At 42.8% G+C, this 24,616-nt stretch overlaps 1 protein-coding gene across 5 annotated transcripts in view; it reads right to left on the bottom strand.

Annotated features, from left to right (window-relative positions):
- Nucleotides 1-24,616, bottom strand: part of JAKMIP2 (janus kinase and microtubule interacting protein 2) — a 149,278-nt gene that overhangs the window by 11,062 nt on the left and 113,600 nt on the right. For 2 of the 5 annotated variants that reach the window (XM_081135097.1, XM_081135098.1), the window contains exons 11-20: nt 22,714-22,797; nt 21,993-22,055; nt 19,265-19,363; nt 17,983-18,081; nt 16,239-16,292; nt 15,305-15,370; nt 12,429-12,497; nt 10,180-10,257; nt 7,640-7,843; nt 1,931-1,996 (exon numbers count right to left, since the gene is read on the bottom strand). In XM_081135097.1, the coding sequence (XP_080991223.1) occupies nt 1,931-1,996; nt 7,640-7,843; nt 10,180-10,257; nt 12,429-12,497; nt 15,305-15,370; nt 16,239-16,292; nt 17,983-18,081; nt 19,265-19,363; nt 21,993-22,055; nt 22,714-22,797 (882 nt within the window). The remainder of the gene's footprint in view (nt 1-1,930; nt 1,997-7,639; nt 7,844-10,179; nt 10,258-12,428; nt 12,498-15,304; nt 15,371-16,238; nt 16,293-17,982; nt 18,082-19,264; nt 19,364-21,992; nt 22,056-22,713; nt 22,798-24,616) is intronic. The other 3 variants (XM_081135100.1, XM_081135101.1, XM_081135099.1) reach the window with 2 other exon arrangements.

Genomic DNA, 24,616 nt, shown 5'->3' with positions numbered 1-24,616 from the left:
TAACTGTGTGCATGGGACAAGGCACCAAGCAGGAGTATTTCATGTACCCTGTGCGGACGTGCAGGTCCCAGGGGAAAGCATGGAGACCATCTCTGACAGCGACCTTCGGCCTTTTGACTAGGCGCGCAGACCAGGAGAACTGAGGCGCTCATCGCTCATCCAAGCTCTAATCAGAAACCAACCGGATCGTTTTAAAGTGGCTAATTTACTACTATATGCGGGAGATGTTGCTTTGAAGGAATCTATATTTTCTGTTAAGTATAATATTTCATTCTCATAAATGTTTAGGAAGGTCAGGCCTGTGAAATGAAAAGTTACGTGGGATTCGGAACTAAGCATAATTTTTCTCTCCCTCCTTCCAGCATTTCCATGGGATTTAGTTTAGTAAGAGAATGGCCAGGGTGGTGACATTAGTAGATACATATATATATATATATATAAATCCTGTGTTTGTTTTCCTCGGTTGAACTGAACTAACGTTTCTGGGGCAGAACTGTCTTAACTGTGGCTTTGTCCTTGAGCCACCCCAGGACGGTGTGAGGATTCGCAGAGAGAGTGATTAGAGCCAAAACCTCGCCATTCAAAAAGGAGGAAACTGGTTGACAACCAGGGAATCCTGTAGGGAAATCCCTGCCTCCTGCAGGCCTTCCTGCCGGACACTTGGGAAATTAGACCAAGTCCTTGGTTTAACTTTGTCTCATTCAATTCTGCAGGACCTGATAGCACACTTCTGAAATGAGGAAAGTTCACATTTAAAATCCATAAAGTATACTTTACGTTTGGAAATTTTTAAAAAATTATACTTTTAAATTTGACTTACATTTTCTTAGTGTTTTCTAATGTTCACATAAGGGATGTCATTTGCTTGTCATGGAGGGGAGGTGAAGGCAAGCGTTATGACTCCTATTTTATAAACATGGCTTAGACACTGGCAGTGAAATCACTTACCAAGGTCAAATAAGCACCTGAGGCCCGGCCTACATAACAATCCCTGCGCCGATGGCCCGGCTAACGGCCCCACCGGCTCCATCTGATCTCACATATGTGGACAACTACCAAAGCCATTTGGCATGAACCAGATTTTAACCATTGCTCAGAAATGACAGATCATCTGCTATTTTCTTTTTGGGTGACTATGGAAAACACAGCAAAACAACCATATTACTTTGCAACACAGGGATCAGGCAGCTACTTCCAGTCAATCCGACTTGGGCCCCCAGGAGGCCCTCTTGCCATCTTTGCTGTATTCCCAGCAGGGCGCTCCCGGCACGATGGGCAGGATAATTTCCGTTGTGCCGGACTGTTTCCCTCGCTGCCGCTTGCTTAGCACCACACACACCTCCCAGCACATATACATCTGCAAACGCTGCTTTAAGAAGGACGATGCTCTACCCCGAAGAAGTGCCGGCTCATCTGGAAGCAGCAGTGACCCCTTCAGATCACCGGCAGGAACGGCAGGAGGACATGAGGCAAAGGCGTAATTATCACACGTCAGCCAATCTAAATTTCTGAATTCCTTTCTAAAGTGTGAAACCGCAGGATCAGGAACATAGGGCTTTTTATGAATAATAATGTGTGTGTGTGGTTTTTTTTAAGGTGCTAAAAATATTAAAAAAAGAAAGAGTAACAAAACTCAAAACAAACTTCTGAAAAGGAAATAAAGGTGATGAAGGGGAAACTGAGGAAAGAAAACACTTACAGAAAAGAATGGGAATCAACACAAAAGGCGAAAATGCCCAGGCTAGGTTACTGAAGGCGGAACCTGCGCTGCAATCCTGGTGCCTGACCGGAGGTGGTGTCTGGGCCTACTACACCTGCCTACGTAAAGTACACAGTAACTGGGGGGACAGAAACGGTCACACGGTGAGAAACTGGCATTAATTTCTGATTACAAAATAAAATTAAAACAGATGTTGAACTTAACACATACCTTTTCTTCTAAGTCCTTTATCTGTCTTTTCTGGATGTCTGTTTTATCTTCTAAGTCACGAATTCTCTGTAGAATGAAGAAAAAGGGAAAGCATTAGTGGGCCTTAGGTTGAACGAAAGGATTGTTCATCGACCTAAAATGGTCAACTTCCTATAGAAAACATTATCATTAGTATTACTAGCTGGAAACATCACATATATGTTTTTCTGTATGTATTGTTGCATTTTTCAAGTTACCTGACTTCTGGTGGAAAAATCATTGTCATTGATTATATTTAAAAATATCTGCTATCGCTCCCTACTGGGCCTATCCCTGCTCACCCCTTCCCCGTGAGAGAGACACAGTCCCCACCCCGCTGTCCTCGGGCTTGGCCACGGGACCGGCTTTGGCGGTGGGATGTGCCTGCGGGAACGTGCATCCTAGCGGACACAGCAGTGTGATCAGAGCTAGTGAGCAAGAAACACGCTTCGTCATAAACCACCTGGATTAAGATACTTGGTGGTTTGTTAGGACAGTAAAAAATGGCTAAAGCTAGAACGTAAATATAAACAAGCCCGTTGCATTTTGCTAACCTTTCTTTTTGACCATATTTTAGCTCTGTTGCCGGGGGGAATTTCCTCACAAAAGGAGACTGGCCAGTCCTCCTACTACACAGTAGGGATTACACTTCCATGAAAGTTTCAGGGAGGGAACAGATACATCGGGGAAAACACAAACAAGGAACACAGCACAAATATTCGGGAAGACAAAAACGTTCCGGGACTGTTTTTGAACTTGTCTGCCAACTATACAATAAAATTCCAGTGATTTAAACAGCGCAGATTGGAAATCAACATTAGATAGGCAATTAGTTGCAAGTGACAACTCTCCTGGTTTCTACCTGACCATCCAAAGGCCTCTCATGTGCAGGGCACGTGGTCCCACAGTGCAGGCTCGCTATTTTATGCCTCTGTGGGATGTAACGAGCGAACGGAGAACTGGAGTCTGAGAGGAAAACCCTGGGCGCCAAATGGGGGGATAACAGGAAAGAGGGGTTTTCATAATGCAAGGCGGAGAAGAAGAAGGGGAGCTAGGACAAAGCACGCTTGAACCTGGAAATCGTATTTCCCTTTCTCTAAAATAGAGGTTTTCACCTGGGGATGATTTTGCCCCCAGCAGACTCTTGGCAATGTCTGTACATTCTAAAAGTTAGCTAATTTAAACTGTAGAATTTTGTGGTTTTAGTATATCTAGTTGTCTAGATTTTTTTTTTTTTTTTTAAATCACCTGTGATCACGGGTCACAGTGGGAGGTGTTGGAGTCTTTGCAACAAGCGTCCCATGGGCAGAGGCCAGCGGTGCTGCTAAATACCCTACGACAGTAGGCCAGCCCCCACCATAAAGAATCCCGGGTCCAACATGTTGGTGGTGCCGAGCCTGAGCAGTCCTGCTTTAAAGGAAAGGGGCTGTGGCTGTGTAGGAGAGGGCGGTGTGTCTGCCAGACAGCTTGTCAAGGCCGACCCTGAAATGACACGGCAATGAGCGCCGGAGAAGGGAGCGGGACTGGAATGCCCACGGTGGGTGTCTGTGGGTGTGATGCGCGTATTTCTACAGTGTTGCGCTTGCTCCAAAACTACACAGCAAAAGGACAGAGCTGCTGGACATTTCCACTCTGAGGGTGCAGATAATTCCTTGGTGTAGCCACTGGACACGGAGCCAAGTTTATATCCATATAATCGGGGACATGCGGGGTCACTGCAGCATCTGGTCTGTGCCTGTTGGGCAGCTTCTTACTGCTCAGGTCTGTGCTGGAGGCAACGGAGAATACAGATGAGCCACCAGTTAGTTCCCGGCCTCCCCAAACCACCACGTCCAGACGGGGAGACGACATCGGAAACACAGGGAAAACCAAGTTAAGCAGGAGAGGCAGCCAGCGGTGAGACCACGCACCGCGCCAGCACCCACGCCCAGCACCGCGTACCGGGTTCGGCACGGACAGGCCGCCGGACGCATGTGTTACACGAGCCCGTTCGCCACGCGGGTGCCGCACGCTTCGTGCTGCGGGCATTGCCTTCTTCCTGCCCGCTTGGCATCCAACCCCGCGGGGAATGCTGCAGGGTTGGAAACAGATCCCTTTCCTGCCTATGGCCTTTTAGTCTGTTCTGCTCCCGGGTCACCGTGTCACTGCTGTCCCTCATCGGGGCTGGTGTGACAGCTGACTGCCGGCCCCTCCTGCTTCCAGTCCTGCCCAGTCCGATCCATCCACGGCGGCCACTGCCAACTGTTATAATGTGAAACTCTCACGCTGTTCCCCGAGTTTTAAGGGGGGCGAGGAAGGGGAAGACGGGAGAGCTAACGGGGTTGTACTCGGAGTAAAACCCAAACTCCTTCCAGGCCCTTCATGATCCAGCCCTGCCTCACCTCGCCAACTTCACCTCACACCAGCCTCCCCTTGGCTCTGTGTGCTCCGGCCACACTGGCCTCCTCGCTGTCCCCTGAATATTCAAACGCCCCCACAACAGACGCACAGCCCCTGCTGTCCCTATCTTCTGGGCCGCCTGGCCAAGTATCTGGTCCCTTCGGTTCTAGATGTCTTCAGAGAGGCCTTGTCCGACCAGCCCGTCTAAAGTGGCCAATCCTACTCCCAAACTCTCTCTCTCACACACACATGCTGTGTAATTCTCTTCATATTGCCACTCCCTGAAACTGCCTCGGCCGTCGCTCATTTGTGTTATTGCTTTGTCCCTCTGCACGGGAGGAAAGGGGAGAGCGACCTTTATGTCTTTGTCGGCCGACACATTCCCAGCACCCGGCACAAGCAGGCCCTCGATAAATGGTTTTGAGTGAGTGTATAACAAAGTATGAAAAGCTGATTTTTTTTTTCAGTAGTATGTGGCCCATTATTTTCATGAGAGAGCGCAACCTGAAGGAGGTGGATCTTAAAAGTAGGACTAGAAAAGTTAGAGCATTTGGGTACATGCAGCAGACACTGAAGGGCATTTCAGGGTGAGCACTCATGGAAATGGAAGGCTTGGAGGTGGGAAGACGTGGCCCCGGTGGCCCCAGGAAGAGTTCTGCCTGGGTAAGAGAAAGGTATGCTCTGGAGATTCTTTCAAATCAGGTTTTTTGGGGGAGAGGTAGCGAGCTAGTGAAGGACCTGGAGAGACCCGCACAGGACTAGGCTCCAGTGGACATTGGGATCAGGGAGGCTTTTGAGGAAGAACATACCACGGAGAAAGGCGAGAAGAACCCTGGCCAGTGTGCGGCCCAGCTGATGAGCATTGTTCAGCGGACCAAAAGGGTCACCAGTTCGATTTCTAGTCAGGGCACATGCCCGGGTTGCAGGTTTAATGCCCGGTTGGGGTGCATGTGGGAGGCAACCAATCCATGCTTTTCACATCAATGTTTCTCTCTCTCTAATCAATAAAGACGTATTTTTTTAAAAATGTGAGAAGAATCTGCAATGATATCCATGATGAATGGAGAGAGGTGAGCGAGAAGTCTTCCTGACAACTGGGTCTCCATGGCACACTGCATAGGATGTTGCTACGCCACTTAAGACAAGATATCAAAATTATTTTTCTTTGTGTTAATCTCCTCTGTCTTCATCTATATAGATCGTGAGCTCTGTAAAGGCAGGGTCCGCGGTGAATTCTCTGTGTCTAGCATGGTATATAACATCTAGGAAATGCATCGATGATGGCGTTAGGTTATCTCCGAGGACATGTGGCAGCACCTGGAAGCTGTGACAGTAATAAAAGGTCTTGCATACGCCTGGGATAAGACGTGTGGACAAAATGGGCCAGCTTCAAAAATATTTCAGGGGAAACGGCAGTTGGACGTAGGGCTACATTAACTATTGGAGACAAAGGACCAAGACGCCTGGGTGCTTTGGGTCATAGTGATGCTACTGCTCAACACGGGCCGATGAGGACAAAAGGGAGAAGTCGGGATTAGAATGAAAAGTTAGGTATATTTCACACGACTTCACTGGGAACCAGTCAAATGGAAATGTCCAACAAATGGTCCGTGATATCCTCTAGAATTTAGACTGGATTTTATACTTACACATAACAAATGCTAGCCATTGCCTTCTGCAATAATTCTCTCAAATCAAAGCTACTGACTGAGAGAGTAAAGAATTACTGTTTTGGAAATAAAAAGTGTCGGTGGAACTCTCTGAGGCTTAGAAATGTAATGTACCTATCGGCTCAGACTGGATAATTTAACACAAAACACATTAACCATCGCTTTTGTGAGTGAAGTACCTGAGCTGATTAAAAAGAGACTTAAAAAGAGATGACAAAGTTTTAATCATAAATAAACTTAGATAACAATTTGTCCATTTTAAAAACAAACACTTCTGTGGTTCCATGACACAACTCTTGACTTGTTGAAATGAATTAAAGGCTTCGTGGCATAAGAAATTCATGCAGAAGGTGCTTCCATTCCCTGGTAAAAGGAAAGGATGCCTGTGGTAACGTAATGATGCCACAGAGTCTATCATTAAAGGCTTTACAAACTCTCTCCTGGGTCAAAACCCAAACCTTTCGGACGGACTCTGAAGGGGCATTGAAACAAACGCATGTGTTTGTCATCCCCCGGGCAGATGGCTGCAGAGCTCCCTGTTAACCTGGGGGTCTGTCGGCCTCTAGCGATCCACAAAGCTCCTGGCTGCACCTGAAGCGTGCTAAGTGTCAACCTGCCCATACTCTGTTCTCGTTGGTGTTATCGAATAACCCCTGTTCCTTTTCCGCTTGCTTTGATCTCGGACGACCACACGGTTCTTACTTCTTGCTTAGCCCATCTGGATTTTGTACCAGTAGCTTGTTACAGCTCCTGAGTACCAAATACTATGGCCTGCCACTTCCAATTCTGGAATTTTTAGGGACCCTGCTTTTAACCTATTCCTTACCTGCCAAGCAATGACACGAACTAAAAGTTGGATGAAGAATTTGGCTATAAAGGAATATCGGGTATCTAGTTTGAATCATATAAATCATACAGGGCTCAAGCTGCATAAGTCAGCATCGTGCAGAAGTGGTTACGTGCCCGGGCCTTGGAGTCAGGAGGACCTGGGTGGTAATCCTGGTTCTGCTGCTGACCCTGAGTCATCTTGGGCAAGTCGTTGAAGCACTCTTGTTTCAGAGCCATTATCTCCTAAATTGGGATATTAAGGATACTTTCCTTAGTGGGCTCTTGTGACGATTAAATGAAATGATGTAAGCAGAGCCCTTAGTTTATTTGCTGACCTATAGCCAATGCCAGGGAGTGAGTGGCAGCTTCCAAGCTCTGTTGCTGTTGCTGTTTGTTCTGGGAATGAAGAGAAAGGCCCTTGTGTTCTTTTACAATTCAGATTGTTTGGCCAGGCGAGGGCTGGGCGGGCCCGGGTGACAGGAGGAAAGCCTCATTCCTGTCCTGGAGAAAGTCCTGCCTTTTTGCATCACAGAGATGATCAGGCTCCAGGAGATTCAAAGGGTATTTTATGACAAAGCAGTTGCAAAAAATAGTAGCAATCTGCAATGCTTCTCAAACGCCAATTTTCTTAAGATGGGTTCATTGCAAAACAGTCCTCCCTCATCTGCACGTAGGTAGAAAACAATAGTCATTTATTTCACTCTGAAAATAGCCTCTGGCTCCAGGGCTTCTCCTTACCCGCACTCAGCAGTGTAATCAGTACTAAGTCCCGTCTGGCAGCCCCAGCCCTACGCAGAAGCCGCTCAGTGCTCACCTGATGCGCCTGCTGCAGGAGCTCCATCCTTTCCTGAAGGATCTGACAGTCGTACTCTCTGCTCTTCCTCAGCATCTGCCGCCGCAACTTTTCCACAGCAGTCCTCAGCTCCTCTTGCTGTTTCTCACTTAATAATTCACCAAACTTGATAACAGTTTCTTGCTGCAGAGCATTGTACAAAGTGGCTTCTAGCTCCTGGATTCTCTGGCAAATAAAATTAGAGAAGTCTAACTCTGGGTCTTAGGATTTCTGGGCGGCATGTGAGTGTATACACGGGTGTGTGTAAGGGAAGGGATGTATTATGTTAGCCTTACAGGATCATAGCGATAAAATAATTTCATAGCTTATCCAGACTAGCTACCCTTCCGATAATCCCCTTTACAGGATTCCCTAAGAGTCATTTGGCCAATATGTTAACTTCTTGGATGGTGAGAAATTTGTTCGTTTCCTTGGACAACTTTCATTTTTAGAAAGTTTTACTTTGTTATAATAACTGTATATCCGTCTATTTTCAAATGGAGCTGAAAATAAGTCTGTTTGCTCTTCCATTTGACAGCCCTTCAGATTTTCAAAGACATCTATTATGGTGGCCATACTTTTAGAAATAAGTATTGAAAAGTAGTCATAGCTGGAATAAAATACCTGAAATCAGAGATAAATTTCATGCACAAAATGCCACATCTCTTCCACATGACACACCTTTGTACCTGAAAATAGCTTTACAATCTCCACATTTTTTCTTAAGATAAAAATCAGAAAATATGTTCTAAAAATGGCCTAGAATCTCTGGAATTGGTCTGTTTCTTAATTATAACTCTGAGATTTACAGTGACTCTAGCTATAAAAATGCCTCTTGAGTCTTTTCTTTTTTAGATGAAGCGTCTACTCTTTCTTACATCCCAGGTTTTGTTTTTAAAACATGTTTCACACACAGTCACCAAAATCTACAACCTTGCTCCCTGTGACGCAGACAGGACATGCCCTGGTGAGGGATGTTTTCCTAGCTCTTGTCCTGGCCTATGCAGATCTCATCTTTTTAAAGTTAAATATTGTTATCTGAACGAGTACTCAGTGATGGGGCACACAGACACACAGCTCAATCTTTTTTTTTTAATATATATTTTTAAAATTGATTTCAGAGAGAGAAAAGGAGAGGGAGAGAGAGAGAGAAACATCAATGATGAGAGTCACTGATCGGCTGCCTCCCACACATCCCCTGCTGGGGATCGAGCCCACAACCCAGGCATGTGCCCTGACCGGGAATTGAACCCCGATCTCCTGGATCCCAGGTCGATGCTCAACGCCGAGCCACCCCGGCCGGGCAAGAGCTCAGTCTTTCACGCACACGTAGAGGCAAGGGTAAAGGGTGGGAAGGGAGGGGAAGCATGGTTTCCTTTTTTCTCTAGCGAGCGATTCATTCTCTCCTTTCCCCATCAAGTAATGCTCGGAGCCTCTTACTCATTTGGGGGAAATATCAGTTCATCTTTGTTACAAGCAGAAACTAAGTGCTTCACTCTTTTCCCAAAAGTGATGCAGGCCGTGTCCAGGGAAGCACTATAAAAACCACCACAAGCGACTCCTTGAAATGCTCTTCTTCTCAGTTTGCTGTTTCTCTCGAGTCATTGTTGTGAATTAATGGGGCCGGGGCCGTGTATGGACAGGAGAAATGCAAGCTGTAGCCCAATCCAAGGAATTGCTTATTATGACTTTTGCCCAGGGGAATGGGTCAAGTGCGCTCCTCAATCAGCATGATCTGCGGGAGAGAGAGAGGCACGGCCCCTCCTACGGATACGGCCTGGACTGTGGCAGTTAAGGCCACACTGTCTGCAGGCAGATCTAACTTTTGATCCAGTTTGGGCAGAGTTCCTTCACTCTCTAAGCCTTCGTGTCCTCATATAATGCAGGAATAATATCATCTATATCTCATAGGGTTGTTGTGAGATATAATTGAATTAAAAATGTATATAACAGCCCTGGTCAGTGTGGTCCAGTTGGTTGGAGGGTCGTCCTGTACACCAAAAGGTCTCGGGTTCAATTCCAGTCGGGGCGCATACTCAGGCTGTGGGTCTGAACCCCGATCGGGGTGCGTATGGGAAGCAACCGAGAGATGTTTTTCTCTCTCTGCCTCTCCTTTTTCCCTCTCCCCCAAAAAAAACTAAAATAAAAAAACTCTTGAAAGATGTATATAACAAACATTAAAGACTTTATTACTCTGTCACTAGATTAGGTTCCCAATTGGATTTAATTAATTTTCTGTTGAATCTACACTGACATGCAGTCTGTCTTTCATTAAAATATTATATAATGATACACATTTAATTAAAAATTTTTAAAGTATAATTAAATATTTATTAAGTGTTACAAGAATATTATAACAGCAAAGAGCTAGAGATATATTTTCTAAAATAAGAACTGAAAGCTACTGAATAAATAAACCATTGCATATTGTGAGTACCTGGCACGACCAATTAAACAGGGTGCTTTCTTCCACAGCATATGATGTAAACACTTGGGGTGTCTTGGTTGCTTGCTGTACCTACCATATATGCTTGGTCGAGAGCTTGTTTTCTGTAGTCCAGTTCTTCCTCCAGATAGCCTTTGATTTTGCAGAACTGTTCCTATAAAAAAGGGCCAAGTTGATAAATAGAGTCAGCTTAGTTAACCAGAAAGTGATATATAATTGTATTGATCAGCGTTTTCTCGAATTCCATCACAAGACAAATCACTGGTATTTGTAGGGTCATCGATTCTGTCTGTTAGGGAAATAGTTCAACTTCCATCGTCTCACACAGACAACATGAAAATCAATGGAAAGAAGCACAAAAGACATAATGAACACTCCGAATGGAATGCTTTAGAGGATTTTTACGCCAATCCCAGAGTATGTGACCCAGGATAGCTTTCAACAAGATCCATGTTAACTATTAAGTATATCTGTGCAAATATATTATGACAGTGTACTTTTGTAAGAATGTTATGAAATGCGATATATCGCAGGGTCGTATAAGGAAAAACTCATCCGAAGTCCCCTGTGTATGATCAGCAAACACAGAGATAGGTAAGAATTCAGGGAGTGGTGGCGATTCCACCCACCAGCACGGTGGCCCTTGATGAGTCTCCTCCTGCCGCAAGGCCAGCGCGAGCCAGAGACTTAACTCTGACGCTCCCCTGCAGTCCTCCGCTTCCGCGTGCCTCTCATATTGTGCGCATTTTGCCACGAGCATTTAAAAATACATCTTTGTGTGTAATACAGCCCCAAGTACAGTCAGTTATGTCTTTGTGTGGATAACTGCTTTCGGTACATAGCCATCTGCGTGAGGAATTTTGCTGGTGACTTGCCTAACTACCTCTGAGCTCCAGTGCCTAGAACAGTGCCCGGTACAGGTTGAGTGTCTAATTAATATTTGTGCATTTGAAGAGTTTTCCAGGGTATTTTCAATAAAAACAGTTCTTGTTACGTGCTTTGACTTTAGAACCTAAGCTCATGATAAAATATAAATGCTCTGTACAATATAAACAAATGGTCTCTAATCTGTCACATGCTATATAAATGCAAGTAGCTCTTATTACAGGATCCTCTAACCTGATAGGAATCACTACCTTTTTTTTTTTTTTTTTTAGTAATAACAACATTAATGACAGTACGGTTATAAAATTCTATTATGTATTGCTGTAAGTTAATAATAGCCAATTCCTAGGCTCGGAAATTTAAAAATACAATTAATTATGGTAAAATACACACAATGTGAAATTTGCCATCTTCACCATGTTTAAGTGTATAGTTCACTAGTGTTCAGTATATTCAGGCTGTTACGCAACCAACCTCCAGAACTCTTTTCGTCTTGCAAAACTAAAACTTTACATCCATTAAACAAAAACTCCCCATTTCCTCCTCCCCTTAGCCCCTGACTGCTACCGTTCTACTTTCTGTCTCTATGAGTCTGACCCCTCTAGGTGCCCTTATAAGTGGAATCGTAAAGTATTTGTCTTTGGTGACTGGCTTATTTCACCCAGCATAATGTCCTCAAGGTTCAGCCACATCACAGCATGTGTCAGGTTTTCCTTCCTTTTTACAGGGTGATTAATATTCCACCGTGTGTATGACCACATTGGCTTAGCCATGCCTCCATTGATAGACGCTGGGTTGCTTCTGCATTTAAGCTGTTGTGGACAATGTGCTTTGAACACAGGCGTACAAATATATCTTCGAGACCCAGCTTTCAATGACTTTGTGTATATACCCAAGGTAATCTTGCTGGGTCATACGGTAATTGTGTTCGGAACTGTTCTGCACAACTGGCATACTGTTTTCCGCACTGGCTGCACACCGCCCATTTTACATTCCCATCAGCAGTGCACAGGGTGCCAACTTTTCCACATTCTCACCAACGCTTGTTATGTTCTGTCTGTTTATTTTCTTGCTAGTATCCATCCTAATGGGTGGGAAGTGGCTCGGAGATTTTTAAAATCAGAGTTACACCCATCGTTTCTGTAATTTTTGCTAGAATGATAAACACGTTAAAATTATTTAACCTGAGAGAAAACTCCTAACTGGATTTTCTTCAGCATCAGTTTTGGAAATGTTACAAAAATACAACATGATTGTTTTGGAGGGTACAACTGGAAACTGTCGGATACTTCTGGGAATTTTGTTCCACAGCCTGTACACAAAATAATGGGAGTGGTACAGACTTTCATCACTGCCACATAAAACTGATAGAAAATAGCCATTTTCCATTTGCCTGGTCAGTCTGTCTTCGCTTTTATGATACCTCATGTTTGCACTCACCATGTCACTTTCCAATTCCATCATTTTCTGGTGCAGGGCAGCCTCCGCTCCTTCAATTTGCTGGATCCACTGAACAAGACAAAAGTGTTCGACATGATTCCTTGATATGGTGTATACGGTGCTCTCTGCTGAGGTACTTAGTCAGTTCCCCTTTTATCTCGGGAAACAGACTAGGACCTGAAGTGAAAACTCGGTGCATTTTATCTCTTATTTAAGAAACAAGACTATAATCTTTCTTTCTATCTTTCCATTCATTCATTCATTCATTCATTCACAAATTAAGACATTCCTTAATGTCTACCATGTGTCAGGCAATGTGCTAGCTGTGTTGGTAACCATTACATTTTTGACCTCATTGGAGGACACCATGGAAGTGACAATTGCACTGGAATCTGAAGAATGGGTCAGGGGCGATTAGGCAAAAATGAAGGGGGGCAAGTTCCAACCGGAAGGGATGCCCAATTCTCCATGGTTGGAGGGCGCATGGTGAAAGAAAGAAGGTCAAGTGAGCCTGGAGATGCAGCAAGTTTTCAATATATAAAACAGCACAGCTAAGTGTTGAAGAATCATTCTTGTTGAGTACCGGCATTTTAAATCACATAAAAAGAACTTAGACATTTTTTCTAATACTTAAAAACATATCATTTTGTTATATGGCATTGATGTTAGCATTGATCGATACCCTGAATAAATTTAGACTTTGAATATTATGTCAGCGTACCACATATATAACTTAAAGAAACAAATTCTTATAATGTGTCTCTACCAAGTTAAACATCAGTTATTCCTTCGGGAAGAAATTGGGGATAATAATGAAGTGTGTGGCTTCTAGAAGCAGACTACTTTGGGTTCAAATCCCAATTCTAGCTTTTCATGGTTGTGTGGCCTTGAAAGGTTACCTGATTTCTCTAAGCCTCAACTTTCTTATCTGCACAGTGGGATTAATAATACTGTGAAGATTAAAAGATGTATTTCATGTAACCAGGGACAGCAAATCCCAGATATCATTTCACATGTAAATTCCTTAATACACATCCCTAACAGATAAGGTCTTTTTATAATTAAAAAAAAAAAAAAAGCATAACCCCAAAGCCATTTCCACATCTTGCAAAATTAACAATAATTCCTTGTGTTGTCTGATACCTGGTTCATATTAAAATTTCCCCATTTGTCAGCAAAATATCCTTTTTGTTACACTTGGTATGCTTGAATCAGGATGCCAGAAAAGATCATTTCACTATTTCTTGAGAACCTTTTTGTTTTACAGCAGTCCTTCCCTCTCCCATTTTTCCCTTGATGTCATTGTTTTGTTTAAGTCGACTGACTCGCTCGATCTGTAGAATCCCCTCATTTCAGATTGTTGTAAGCTGATTGTTCATGGTTTCATTTCATTTATAACAAGCTTTATATTCGTTTAGGAATTAAGGAAGCATCTCAAGGGACTTAAACAGCTCTCCTTTTATCCAACCACGTATACGTGACTCTAAACTATATGCCGATTCTCAGGAGCCCTTAGTGCAGCCCGTGGCCAGGCTGTGGGCCGGCTCCCTCTTCTCACTTTCTGCCATTACCAGGTTTAGACACAAGGGGGCAGAGCGCGCCCTCGGGCTGGACGTGCTGACCGAGGCTGCAGTGAGCCTCCGAGCCACAGGCTCAGTGGGAAACAATGTGATGTACACACACCAGGAAAGGCCCACGAAAAGAGCCACACTCCAAGTTTACGGCCTCTCAACTGCTCACGAGAAAACCACAAGCCCCAAATGGCATCGCTTGTGCGAAAGCTCATGATCCCAAACCTAAACTTAATATCTGACCTCACTGCAGTTTTGACCTTCACAGGAAATATAATCTTAATCAACCAGTCGGGAATTCTCTAGTCAACACCAATGAGGTAACCTGTCACTGAGCCTTTCTCCATCCCCCATAGGATGAAGAGGCAATTGGCATGATAAAACCTTTGCTCCCCTCTCCCCCCAAAAAGATGTCCTGGCCTAAAAATAATAATTTATTTTGTTTTGTGACTAGCTCCCTTACCCTACCCTCCTTCCTATAAAAACTTTCCATTGTGTACAACCTCTAAGAGCACCTTTCTAGTTGCGAGATGGGATGCTGCCCAATTCATAAATCTCATTAGGTCTTCAAATTTCAGAAAGACAAGTACCACTTGATTTCACTCATATGTGGAATCTAATGAACAACATAAACTAACAAAAGTAGAAACAGACTCATAGATAGAGAACATATTGACAGCTGTCAGAGGGGAGGGGTGTTGGGGGGCTGGTGAAAATGGTGAAAGAATTAAGCAGAAAAAACAACAACAAACTCATAGATACAGACAACAGAATGGTGATTACCAGCCGGAAAGGAGGGTGGGAGAGATAGAAGAGGATATAGGGGGATAAATGATAGAAGGAGGCTTGACTTGGGGTGGTGAACACACAATGCCATATACAGATGATATATTATAGAACTGGACACCTGAAACCTACATAATTTTATTGGCCAAGGTCACCCCAATAAATTCAATAAAAAAGAAAAGGAGATCTTCAAAATTAATCTGAATTTTGTTCTAACGAAACCCTTCTTTCTTGGTTTCTCACGTTGGTAGGGACTGTTTGAATAATGTAATTTAGGTTTTCCATTTTTTAAGAATTACATTTTTAAGAGACTTCAAAGCAAGAATTATCCACCCACCCCAAATCAGGGTGTAGACCTTTTTGGTGTGCGTTCTCATGTATCACCCTGAAAAATAAAACATTTATTAGGTATTCAATAACGCAAAGTCCTGTGCAAAGAGAATGTCCTTTAACCCTACCCTGCTCTTTAGGTGTTAAGCCAGACACTGACATGATTTAAATGTCAGGACAACGTATTACCTTCTCTGCCAGGGACAGCACCGTGCTGGCCTGAATTATGGCCACCTGTTCTTCATTTCTCAAATTCTGTGAAAAAGAAAGAAAAAAAAATAAGGTGAAGACACTCAAGATATTGACACTATCAGAAAATATTGCCTAAGTGCCTGCCACAGGCACAAACGCATGGAACCTTAACAAATGTTCTATTTAGTAAGAATTCTTAACAAAGAGTTCATTCAAAACCTGTGTAAAGTATATTGTGATTTTTCACATCGCTCAAATACCGACTCGATTTTGCTTCACTGTAAGCATACTTCATCAATAGTCATGCTACGAGAAAAGCATAAGTCAAAATGGAATAAGGCGTAATCTCTGCAGAGCAGTTATATGTGATTTAATTGATACTGTTCTCTCCTTTGACAATTTTTTTAAGAGAAAAAAATGGTGTGACTCCTCCACCTACATGCATCATTCATCTAATATCTCAATGAGTGGCCCTCCCACTGAATTAATATGCCCTGACCCTGCCTGGAAGGTGTTTTTAGAAAGAAGAGGGATTATAGTTTCCTGGGCCATTTTTATGGGGCTGCCACCAACCCTACTATTTAGCACCATGTGCAACTGCATGACTGAGTAATTTCACGCTGGACGCCTCCAAGCAACAGTCAGAAGGCAATTAGCGTTAATCACTGCGGATGCGGCTGGCATTCAAATCCGAACCCGCTCCCGAGAAGCATTTGACCAGTTCCCGTTTCTGCCACTGCCTCCCAGAGCGCCTTATAACCCCTTGGCCAAGCTGTCTGATAAACTGTTGCTTCTCTCCAGGGAGCTCCATCCTTCGGCGAACATGGCCTCCCACCTGCGACTATTTCACACGTGATACACTGGCAAGTATTTCTTGCAGCTCCTTAGGCAAATTCGTATCTTTCCTGCACTTAATTTAATTCATACTTACCCCATTGTCACCCAAGATATCAAGCTGTTTTATGAGATCAGGGATGTTCACATCCTGCAAAATCAAGGAGACACGCTGAAGTCAAAGACACAAACGTGGCTCATGTCCTCCTGGTGCCTCAACCCTGACACAGGGAAGACATTTGAACACCCGTATTTCTTGGGCTTTCAATCAGGGACACCTGGTTTTAAGCTTCCACTCTGCTTCTTATAAGCTGTGTGAACTCTGGAAAACAACAGTTCACTCTCAATTTTGCCAACTGCAAAACGGAGGTAAAGAAATACCTCCCTCATAGGCTGATCTTGAGGATAAAGAGATTATATACAAAAGAGTCTAGAACGTAGTATAGGCTCAAATTAGCTTATTAACTTTTTTCTTATAGTTGTCAAAATTTTTTTTTTTTTCAGTGATGGCAGATTTCAGGTATAAAGAAAAGTAATAGGTAGTAAATATAAATAACAAACCAATTTCATGCTAATGAACGGAATTCTGGCCTGGTTGAGATTTTGACTGCCACATAAAAAAACTCGGATGCAGTTCCATTTTTTTGGTATTGAGTTTCAATTTCATCTTTTGGAAACAGCTGAGTTTTACTTTAATCCTTGAATCAGTTTAAAGCAGGCGAACTCCATTGGAAAGAGTTCCCTTGGATATAAGTTACATTCACTGGATTAGGTTGTTTATGACTTATCTAAAGGAAAAAGCATCCAAGGAAAAGACAAGCAAAGTGCTTTTCATTTAATTAGAGCTAAATAAAAAGTGGCTTTGCTTTACAAATTTTCACACAGCCTGGGAAGGCCAGAAGCTTAAACGCCGTGAAATGGTTCAAGATGGAAGTCAAAGGAGCACAATTTCCACCCCACCCCACGCTTTTTACCTCTTTAGTACCATTTTCACCTCTCACTTAGGTTCAAACGCTGTATGACAGGTCCTACCACGGGGAAAGTCTAGCTCAATCTGATAGGCGGAGAGAAGGCAACTCAAGCAGTATATTGAGCAGCTCAAAGTGGGAGCAGGAAGGGCCATGCAGAAGGTAAGGGAGAGACCAGGAATAGCCGGAGGCTTCCCAGCTTCATCTCCGGAATAGATCTTCACATGTGATTTCATTACGCCGAAGGGCAATATTGATTTCAGGAGATGGAACCACCTCCATTCAACCTTAATGCGCATCTACAATGTGTTCCAATATCACTACAGACAGAACTCTGCTTCGTCTAACTGAGCAATATGTTATAAACTTTCAAAAGAGAAACTTCCCTAAGTTAAACATACCTAAAGAGACAGTGGGCTAGATGAGTCAAGGTCTCTTTTAATGCTGAAATTCCAAGATTATGAACTCCACAGCATTTACGACAAACAACACCACAGAAGGCCTCGACGAACACATTTTTATCTGGCATACTTGAAATACGTTTGTTGAAGTACTGAATTCATTTAATATTTCTCCTAGATAACTAAAGGCCATTATCTTAATATTTTGATTTCATAGCATCATTATGTTACTCCGTTCTAAATAATCACGGCTTCCTGTGTTCTTAGTTGTTACCATGCACATGTCTGTCGCACATTTATTTTATGGTCTACTGATTTTCCAACGGACGTGACTATTTTCAATTCCTACGCAGTCTGTATCAAAATGACACCCAGGGACAAAAAGACAAAACAGTCATCAGCAACCTCCCTTTTTCCAAAATTCCCAGTTTTTCTACTTTCTACAAACATAAAACATTAAGTATCTGCCTACCTTGACACCTTCTTTCATACAGTAGATCTGGAGGGCACTCACACCATCTGAGAATGGGTGAATTTGTAGATTAAATGGAGGGGACCGTCTCTCTCTTTCCTTGAAATACAGTGAAGAATATATGGGCATTAAAAAAAAAAGCAACAACTGATTAAAGACTAAACCAGTCGTCTGCTGTTTCAGCAGTGTATCAATATGACATTTGGCAAAAAATCCCCCCCAAAAAACAGAACTCAAGATGTTCATGCTTAAATTTAATGTAAAGACTGATTCATCAACAAAGGTATAGAAGGGAATTTATTGATGGTGTCATCCAAGCTTGCAAATTTTTTGATCAGGGAAATGAGTGAAGAGAAGTTACCATTCAATCTATATGAATATTTCAAGCTTTCAGGTATCACAAAGAGTTATCTTTCGACCATGAAATTTTATGGCAGCCAACAGACTTGCATATGCAACCCATTCAAGCTTTATGAGTAAGATACTGTCGATGGGCTTCCAAAGACAACTCTTTTTCACTGAAGCATACCGGCTGCTAACTTTACCCAGACTTAATTTGAAATAACCTCAAGCAAAAAATTGCTGGAAGATTAAGAGAAATCAAATGGGAATTTTTCTTATTCTTTGCATTTCAACATACATTCAACCTATCCTTAGCCAGATTCTGCAAGATACAATCAAAATCTGACTTGATTGATGTTTTACTTAAAAAAACCAAAAAAACAAACTCTGAAATTTGGTCAGATTTAACCAAAGTATTTCCCAAAACAAGTTACTTAGCTTCTTAGCCTTTGGCATTAATGCATTATAGACTAAAAAAGCTGACTGACAAATTCAAGTGTCTAATGATAAAATCGTTTCATATATATAGCACATTTTGAAATGTAATTCTTAAGGTGACATTTTTTTCGAGTAAGAATTTGATGAAGGATGGAAATGATTTTTTAAAAGCAATGAATTATTGATGAAGTTTGATATCTCTTCTTAAAATTATTTAAAAACTATTCATTAGTCTTGTTCATAAAGGCAATACTAGCGTTGAAATATACGGTATCTGAGCAGATAATCCCAAGTTGCATCAACGCTTTACCACTCACTGATCACAGGACTTGGGCAAGGTGATTCTACCTCACCTGCCACATCTGTAAAATCCTGATCCTGGTTGTGAGCCCGGTGAGAGCATGCAGCTGAAATGTTTAATTCGGCACCTCGCACGCAGGACGTGCTCAGTGTATGTTAGTTGTTACGATGATTATGATCATTATGAGCATCATTTCCTTACTTCTAGCTCTAGGTTTCGAAACTCCAGCAGCTCATTCTGGTCTCTGGCATCCTGCAGTTCCTGTTGTAACCGGTGGTTTTCTGCCTCCTGCTTTTCTATCTAATAAAGTAAATCCTCAGGTTAGGTGAATGTCGCCAATACAACTTTGCAAAGCAAGCATGGACAGCATTCATTTACTCAGTGAACAAGTCATCTAGACCATGAAAAAAATCCCAAGGAGATGTGAACAAGCTAAGTCTCTGGCTTTCCTTTCAGTTATCTTGTAGCTGAGTTTTTCGGGTCATAGAAGAACAGGCTGGAGGACACCTCTATTCACTGAGATGAAGCCTGGAGACCCTGTGAATAGGGAACCTGAGGGTATTCATTATGCCCTTGCTGTGGGGCAGGGACAGGGTCCTAGAACTAGATTTCATGACGTAAATAATGGAGACTTATACCTCTTATTTCTGGAGTTGCAAGTTGTCGGAAAAGTAATTAAAAAAAACCCCATCTCTAATCATTTACAACCTTTGCTGAATTCCAGTTACCTGCAGAGTAGAGTCAAACTCCTCCATATGGAATTCAAAAACCTTGATATTCTGGTTACCATGGACCTTTCCAGTTTTAAATGTTACCCCTGTCATCTCAACACATTCACACACTCACATGGGATCACACACACGCTGGAATCTAGGAACCCAGATCTACCCCATGGACCGACTACCTCAGCAGCTATCTTGGCTCCTCTCTCTGCCTAAAAGGGGTTCCCCCATTCTTTTCTAGATTGAGAATTCTACACTTCCTTGAACACCAAGCCCTAGCATCTCCTACCAAAAGAGGCTTCCGTGTCCATCCATTCAGAAGTGACACCTCCACCTTCTGTCTTCCCATAGGGCTTCCCTACAGGACATCTAGTGTAACTGATGAAGCATGGAATTAAGTTTGCTGTGTGCAAGTGTGCCTCACCCTATAGACACGGCCCATGTCGACAGGAATCCACACACTTTTATGATCTGCAAAGGGTTTGGGGCTGCTTTTTATATTAGCTATGTGGGTGAGCCTTAGGCACAGTAACTATTTAAAATCTTAAAGTTAGAAATAAAAAAATAGGGGATTTTTAGCATAGGACAAAGTATACTTTCCCAAGTATACACAATTGAAGTAGGATGTTTCCCTTTATTGTTGTTTTGGTTTTCTTTCACTCTTAAAAAGCTGAGCTCAAAATTCTGCTTTTAGACCAAAGAAATCAAGGCCAAATGAAATCAGACAGAAGACATAATGGAAATTATTTTTTAGATGATAAAGAGATAGAATAATACATAATACTGGGCATCTCTGAGACCACTAAAATCCTCTTTTCTCATCGCCTCATGATATACAAAAATTAGAGGAAAAAAAGTTGGGGAAATAGTGAGAAATCACCTGACATTGACGAATAGAGTCAATTCAAGTTTTTTATACTAGATTTTTGTGGTCTTGTGAATTTTTGAAAGTTTTCTGAAGTTGATTTAGATCACAAAAAAGATTCTACTTCCTAGCATCTTCGATTGGGGTCAGAGACGAGATATTTGGGGAAATTCCTGGTCCTGGTGGCTAGTGCTAGCAAGTAGATCATTGGTTTGCAGGTTGTAATTCACAGACCAGAGCCAATGTCTAATGAGGTTTCTTTGAAGGGACCCTTACGCTTTCTGAGAGTACGAGTTCTCAGTCCTGAAACACCCACCCACTTTGCACATATCGGCTCTGTCTCTCGTCACACAGAAAGTGAGCTGGGATGTCCTAACTTGGCCGGATCAGAGGGGAGGGAGGACAAGTCTTCTTTCCTTTATTATGCTTGCAAGTTTGTTATAATTTTTATTACTTGTCAAAGCTAGTAAATATTGGTAGAAAATACTCTAAGATAATTTCTACACAATTTTGGGTAGACCTACAGAATTATTTTCCTTATTCCAATGGGCTTTCAAATTGTTTTTGTCAAGAATACCGTAAGATTATTTTGCAATTTTAAAATTAGATTCCTGGAAGGTAAATACCAAAGGAAAAGCCACCTTTGAACTTAAAACGATCTCTGTTATATTCATAACCCGAAATCAAAATATCGTATCTGTGGGGACTAAAACGACTTCTATCGATGGGGACTGATCCATGCTTTTGCATCTTGATTTGTTGAACAAAATCCTGGACATGCAATTCTGTGCTTTGGAAGCATCTTTTTAAAAAGTTATTTTATTAAAAAAAATTAACAGCCACGTTTAGCAAAAAAGATGAAAAGTGAGAACACTGTCTGTGATAAGCTGCAGCATGGCTTTGGAGTCACAACCTGTCACTTCCTTGCACAAAATAACAAATCCTATTCAGAGTGTGCTTTTGGCAGAGGGACATCCACAAAGGACGTGTGCACGTGTGCGCGCATGTGTGTGTTATATATATACACATATATGTGTGTGTGTACATATATGTATGTGCAGCATATATACAGTATATATATATGGTTAACAAATCGATAGGTGTCAGGGATCACATCCCTCCGCGCCGGCGCGATGCCCAGCCCAGAGCCATGCACACGGGCCACTCCACTGATGGCGATGGCGGTGACAGAGATGCAGGCGAGCACGCAGCGGAGAGCGCAGCGCCCAGCAGCCTCCCCTCCCCGGCCGGCCCGGGTGCCACTCCTGAGAGGACCCCCTGCTGCTCCTGGATCTCTCATCATTTTCTCCTCTGTCCCGCTAGGGTGTTGCGCCCAACATACCTTTTCTAAAAGCTCCTGGTTTCTCTTAATGAAAAGTTGTTTATCTTCTACCCAGTGTGAATCCTGTTTGACAAAGAATATCGCGCAGTCAGCATTTCAGAGGGGCACGAAAGAGCCTGTGCTGTCACACCACGTGGCCAGAGCTGTCTTCTTTCCGCCCGGTTTGTGTGCCTGCCAACCGCTGGCGAAGGACACCCGCCCCTGCCAGCCCCTTATTCGAAGACGTTGGGGCCAAAGTTGCCAGGAAAATTTAACCCCCTTTTCGGTGTCACTCACTACTCTCTACCCTTTTCAGTCTGAATAATCCAGGACCAGCCTTTTGGGGACTCAGAAGTGACCACACAGGCAAAAAGTGACAAGGGTCAGAATGCACACAGGCTCGATACGTATGGATGAAAAACATTAAAATGCAGAACCATAAATGCAGCACAGAGGCAAGGGGTGCAGCTGGAGGGGGTCTTTGCTTCGTGTTAGGACCACGCTAGGCTCCTGGCAAGGGCTCCTCTCCCTCCGGCATTCCCTCCCTCCCCAACCTCATTCGCTGCTTTCGCTGGGCTCACGCTCTGGCCAGAAAAACACCAGGGACGGAAACAGAGAGCTGAACATTCTGCCGCGTTTGAGAAGGGTCACTGTGGAGAGCCAAGCCGTGTCCCGGGGGCAGCCCATGCACAGGGTGGGCTGGAGGAAGGTCAGGTCGAATCAGCAGCAACCAAATGCCTACCTGGCCTTTCTGAGCCAGAGTCGCTTCCAGATCTTCGATTTTGGCTTTATACCTGAGCACCTCTGCTTGGAGCTGCTCTTGAGCCTAGTGAAATCAAAAACCCAGACCTCCGTAAGTAAGTGGTAATTCAAGGTTTTCCTTCCCCTCACCTTCCTGGGTTAGAGCTCAACAAGAGAGTCTATGACCAAAGAATCTCTTACAACTATTTTTATGATCAAAACTCTTGCTGAAAACTTTCAGTGGCTCCCTTTGCCATTGGGTTAAAATTCAAACTCTTGAACTTGGGATCTGAGATTTCCCGTTAGGTTTCCGATCTTTTCCCACTATTCAGGAATATCCAGAGTCCACCCCTCACTGGCAGGCCATCTCCCTGTCTCCCAATATGCTTTGTGGCTCTTGTTTGAACGGCTCCCCTTCTGGAAAACCTCCCATTTTTCCTCCACAGTCTTTCCGTTCTTTCAGAGCCAACTTCGGGCCTATATCTAAATCTAAGTCCAAGTCTACGTATATGTATATGCATGTATGCATGCGTGTATCTATCAGGTGTTGTGTGTATGTGCATGTGTGTGGGTGTGAATCAACAGTTCTGAACACCGATCTTGCATGGAACCCCCCTTCTTCATTTAGTCTGGTAATTTATTCTTAGATTCTCTTGTAGTCTCTTTGTTTATGATCCTATTTTCTACAAAAACTTAGGGTTTTCTTGGTTTGTTTTCCGCACATACACATATTTTTCTCTTTTCTTATGATCTGGATAGGTGCTTTGTTACAAAGGTGAAAAAGTCAGCAAGGGCAGGCATCCTTTCCGTATCCTTACCATGACGAGAATATTTCTTAGGACTATTAAATATCATATTTACCTTTATCAGGTTGAAAAAAACGCCAAGCTTAATTTTGCTAAGAATTATTTTAACTTTGAACGGGTGTTGAGTATAATCTACTTTTTTGGGTATCACAATAATTTTATCTTTTATGTCATGCATACTATTTCAACTATATTTTTTTCATTTCTACTTCTTTGAATTTACTCTGTTGCTCTTTTTCTAACATCTTGATTCATTTTAGATGATCTTGCTTTGAATGTTAAGGCTTTTTTTTTTTTACTTTAATGGCCAGAGACAATGCTAAACCTTTGTTTAGATGGGAAAGTGAGATGAGAGCAAGAGAACTGGTTTCTCCATCATCGCCTCTCCAAAACACAAGGCATATGCTACTATTTTAAATGACAATCCTATGTTGGAAAGAATGCTTAATAAACGCTGACAATGAAAACCACAACTCTCATCACAGTTTTAGGCATAAACACGAAGGCACATACATGCATCCCTTTCTGATGATTGCATGCCTGTCTAATCCAAATCACAGTGGCTTTTTAAACATATTTACTCACAGATAGGTATGTGCGTGTATGTATGTATGTATGTATGTATGTATGTGTGCCACCACTAAAATATATAACTAGAATATCTATCCTTTCCCACTAAACAACTAACAGCAGGTTCTACAACACTCCTCAGCATACTGAAGGCCCTCTAAATGGGAAAGGGTAAAAGCCCTGGGCGGTCACACTCCTTCTTACCCCTTGTAAATGAATCTATGGGCCCGTTATGGCACAGCGGTTCTGACTCTGAACTCAGAAAGACTAGGTTCATATCCTAGCTTTCACCTAAGCTACATATCCTGATTTAAATTAAGCTAACTAAGCTACATTTAACTCTTCCTAAGATGTTATTTCCACTCCTGTGGAAAGAAGATCACAATAGCATCTAACGCAGAGGGCTGTTTTAGGGTTACATGAAATAAATGTATATAAAGTGCTCAGCACAGTGTCTGGGACACAGCAAGTGCTAAGTGTTAAATGTTAGCATTGTATGTGTTAATTTTTTTTGAAATAGGCTTATGA

This window comes from Miniopterus schreibersii (assembly GCF_964146895.1).
Source record: "Miniopterus schreibersii genome assembly, chromosome: 4".
NCBI lineage: Eukaryota > Metazoa > Chordata > Mammalia > Chiroptera > Miniopteridae > Miniopterus > Miniopterus schreibersii.
Note: the sequence above shows the minus strand (reverse complement) of the source record. Positions and strands in the feature narration are given on the sequence as shown.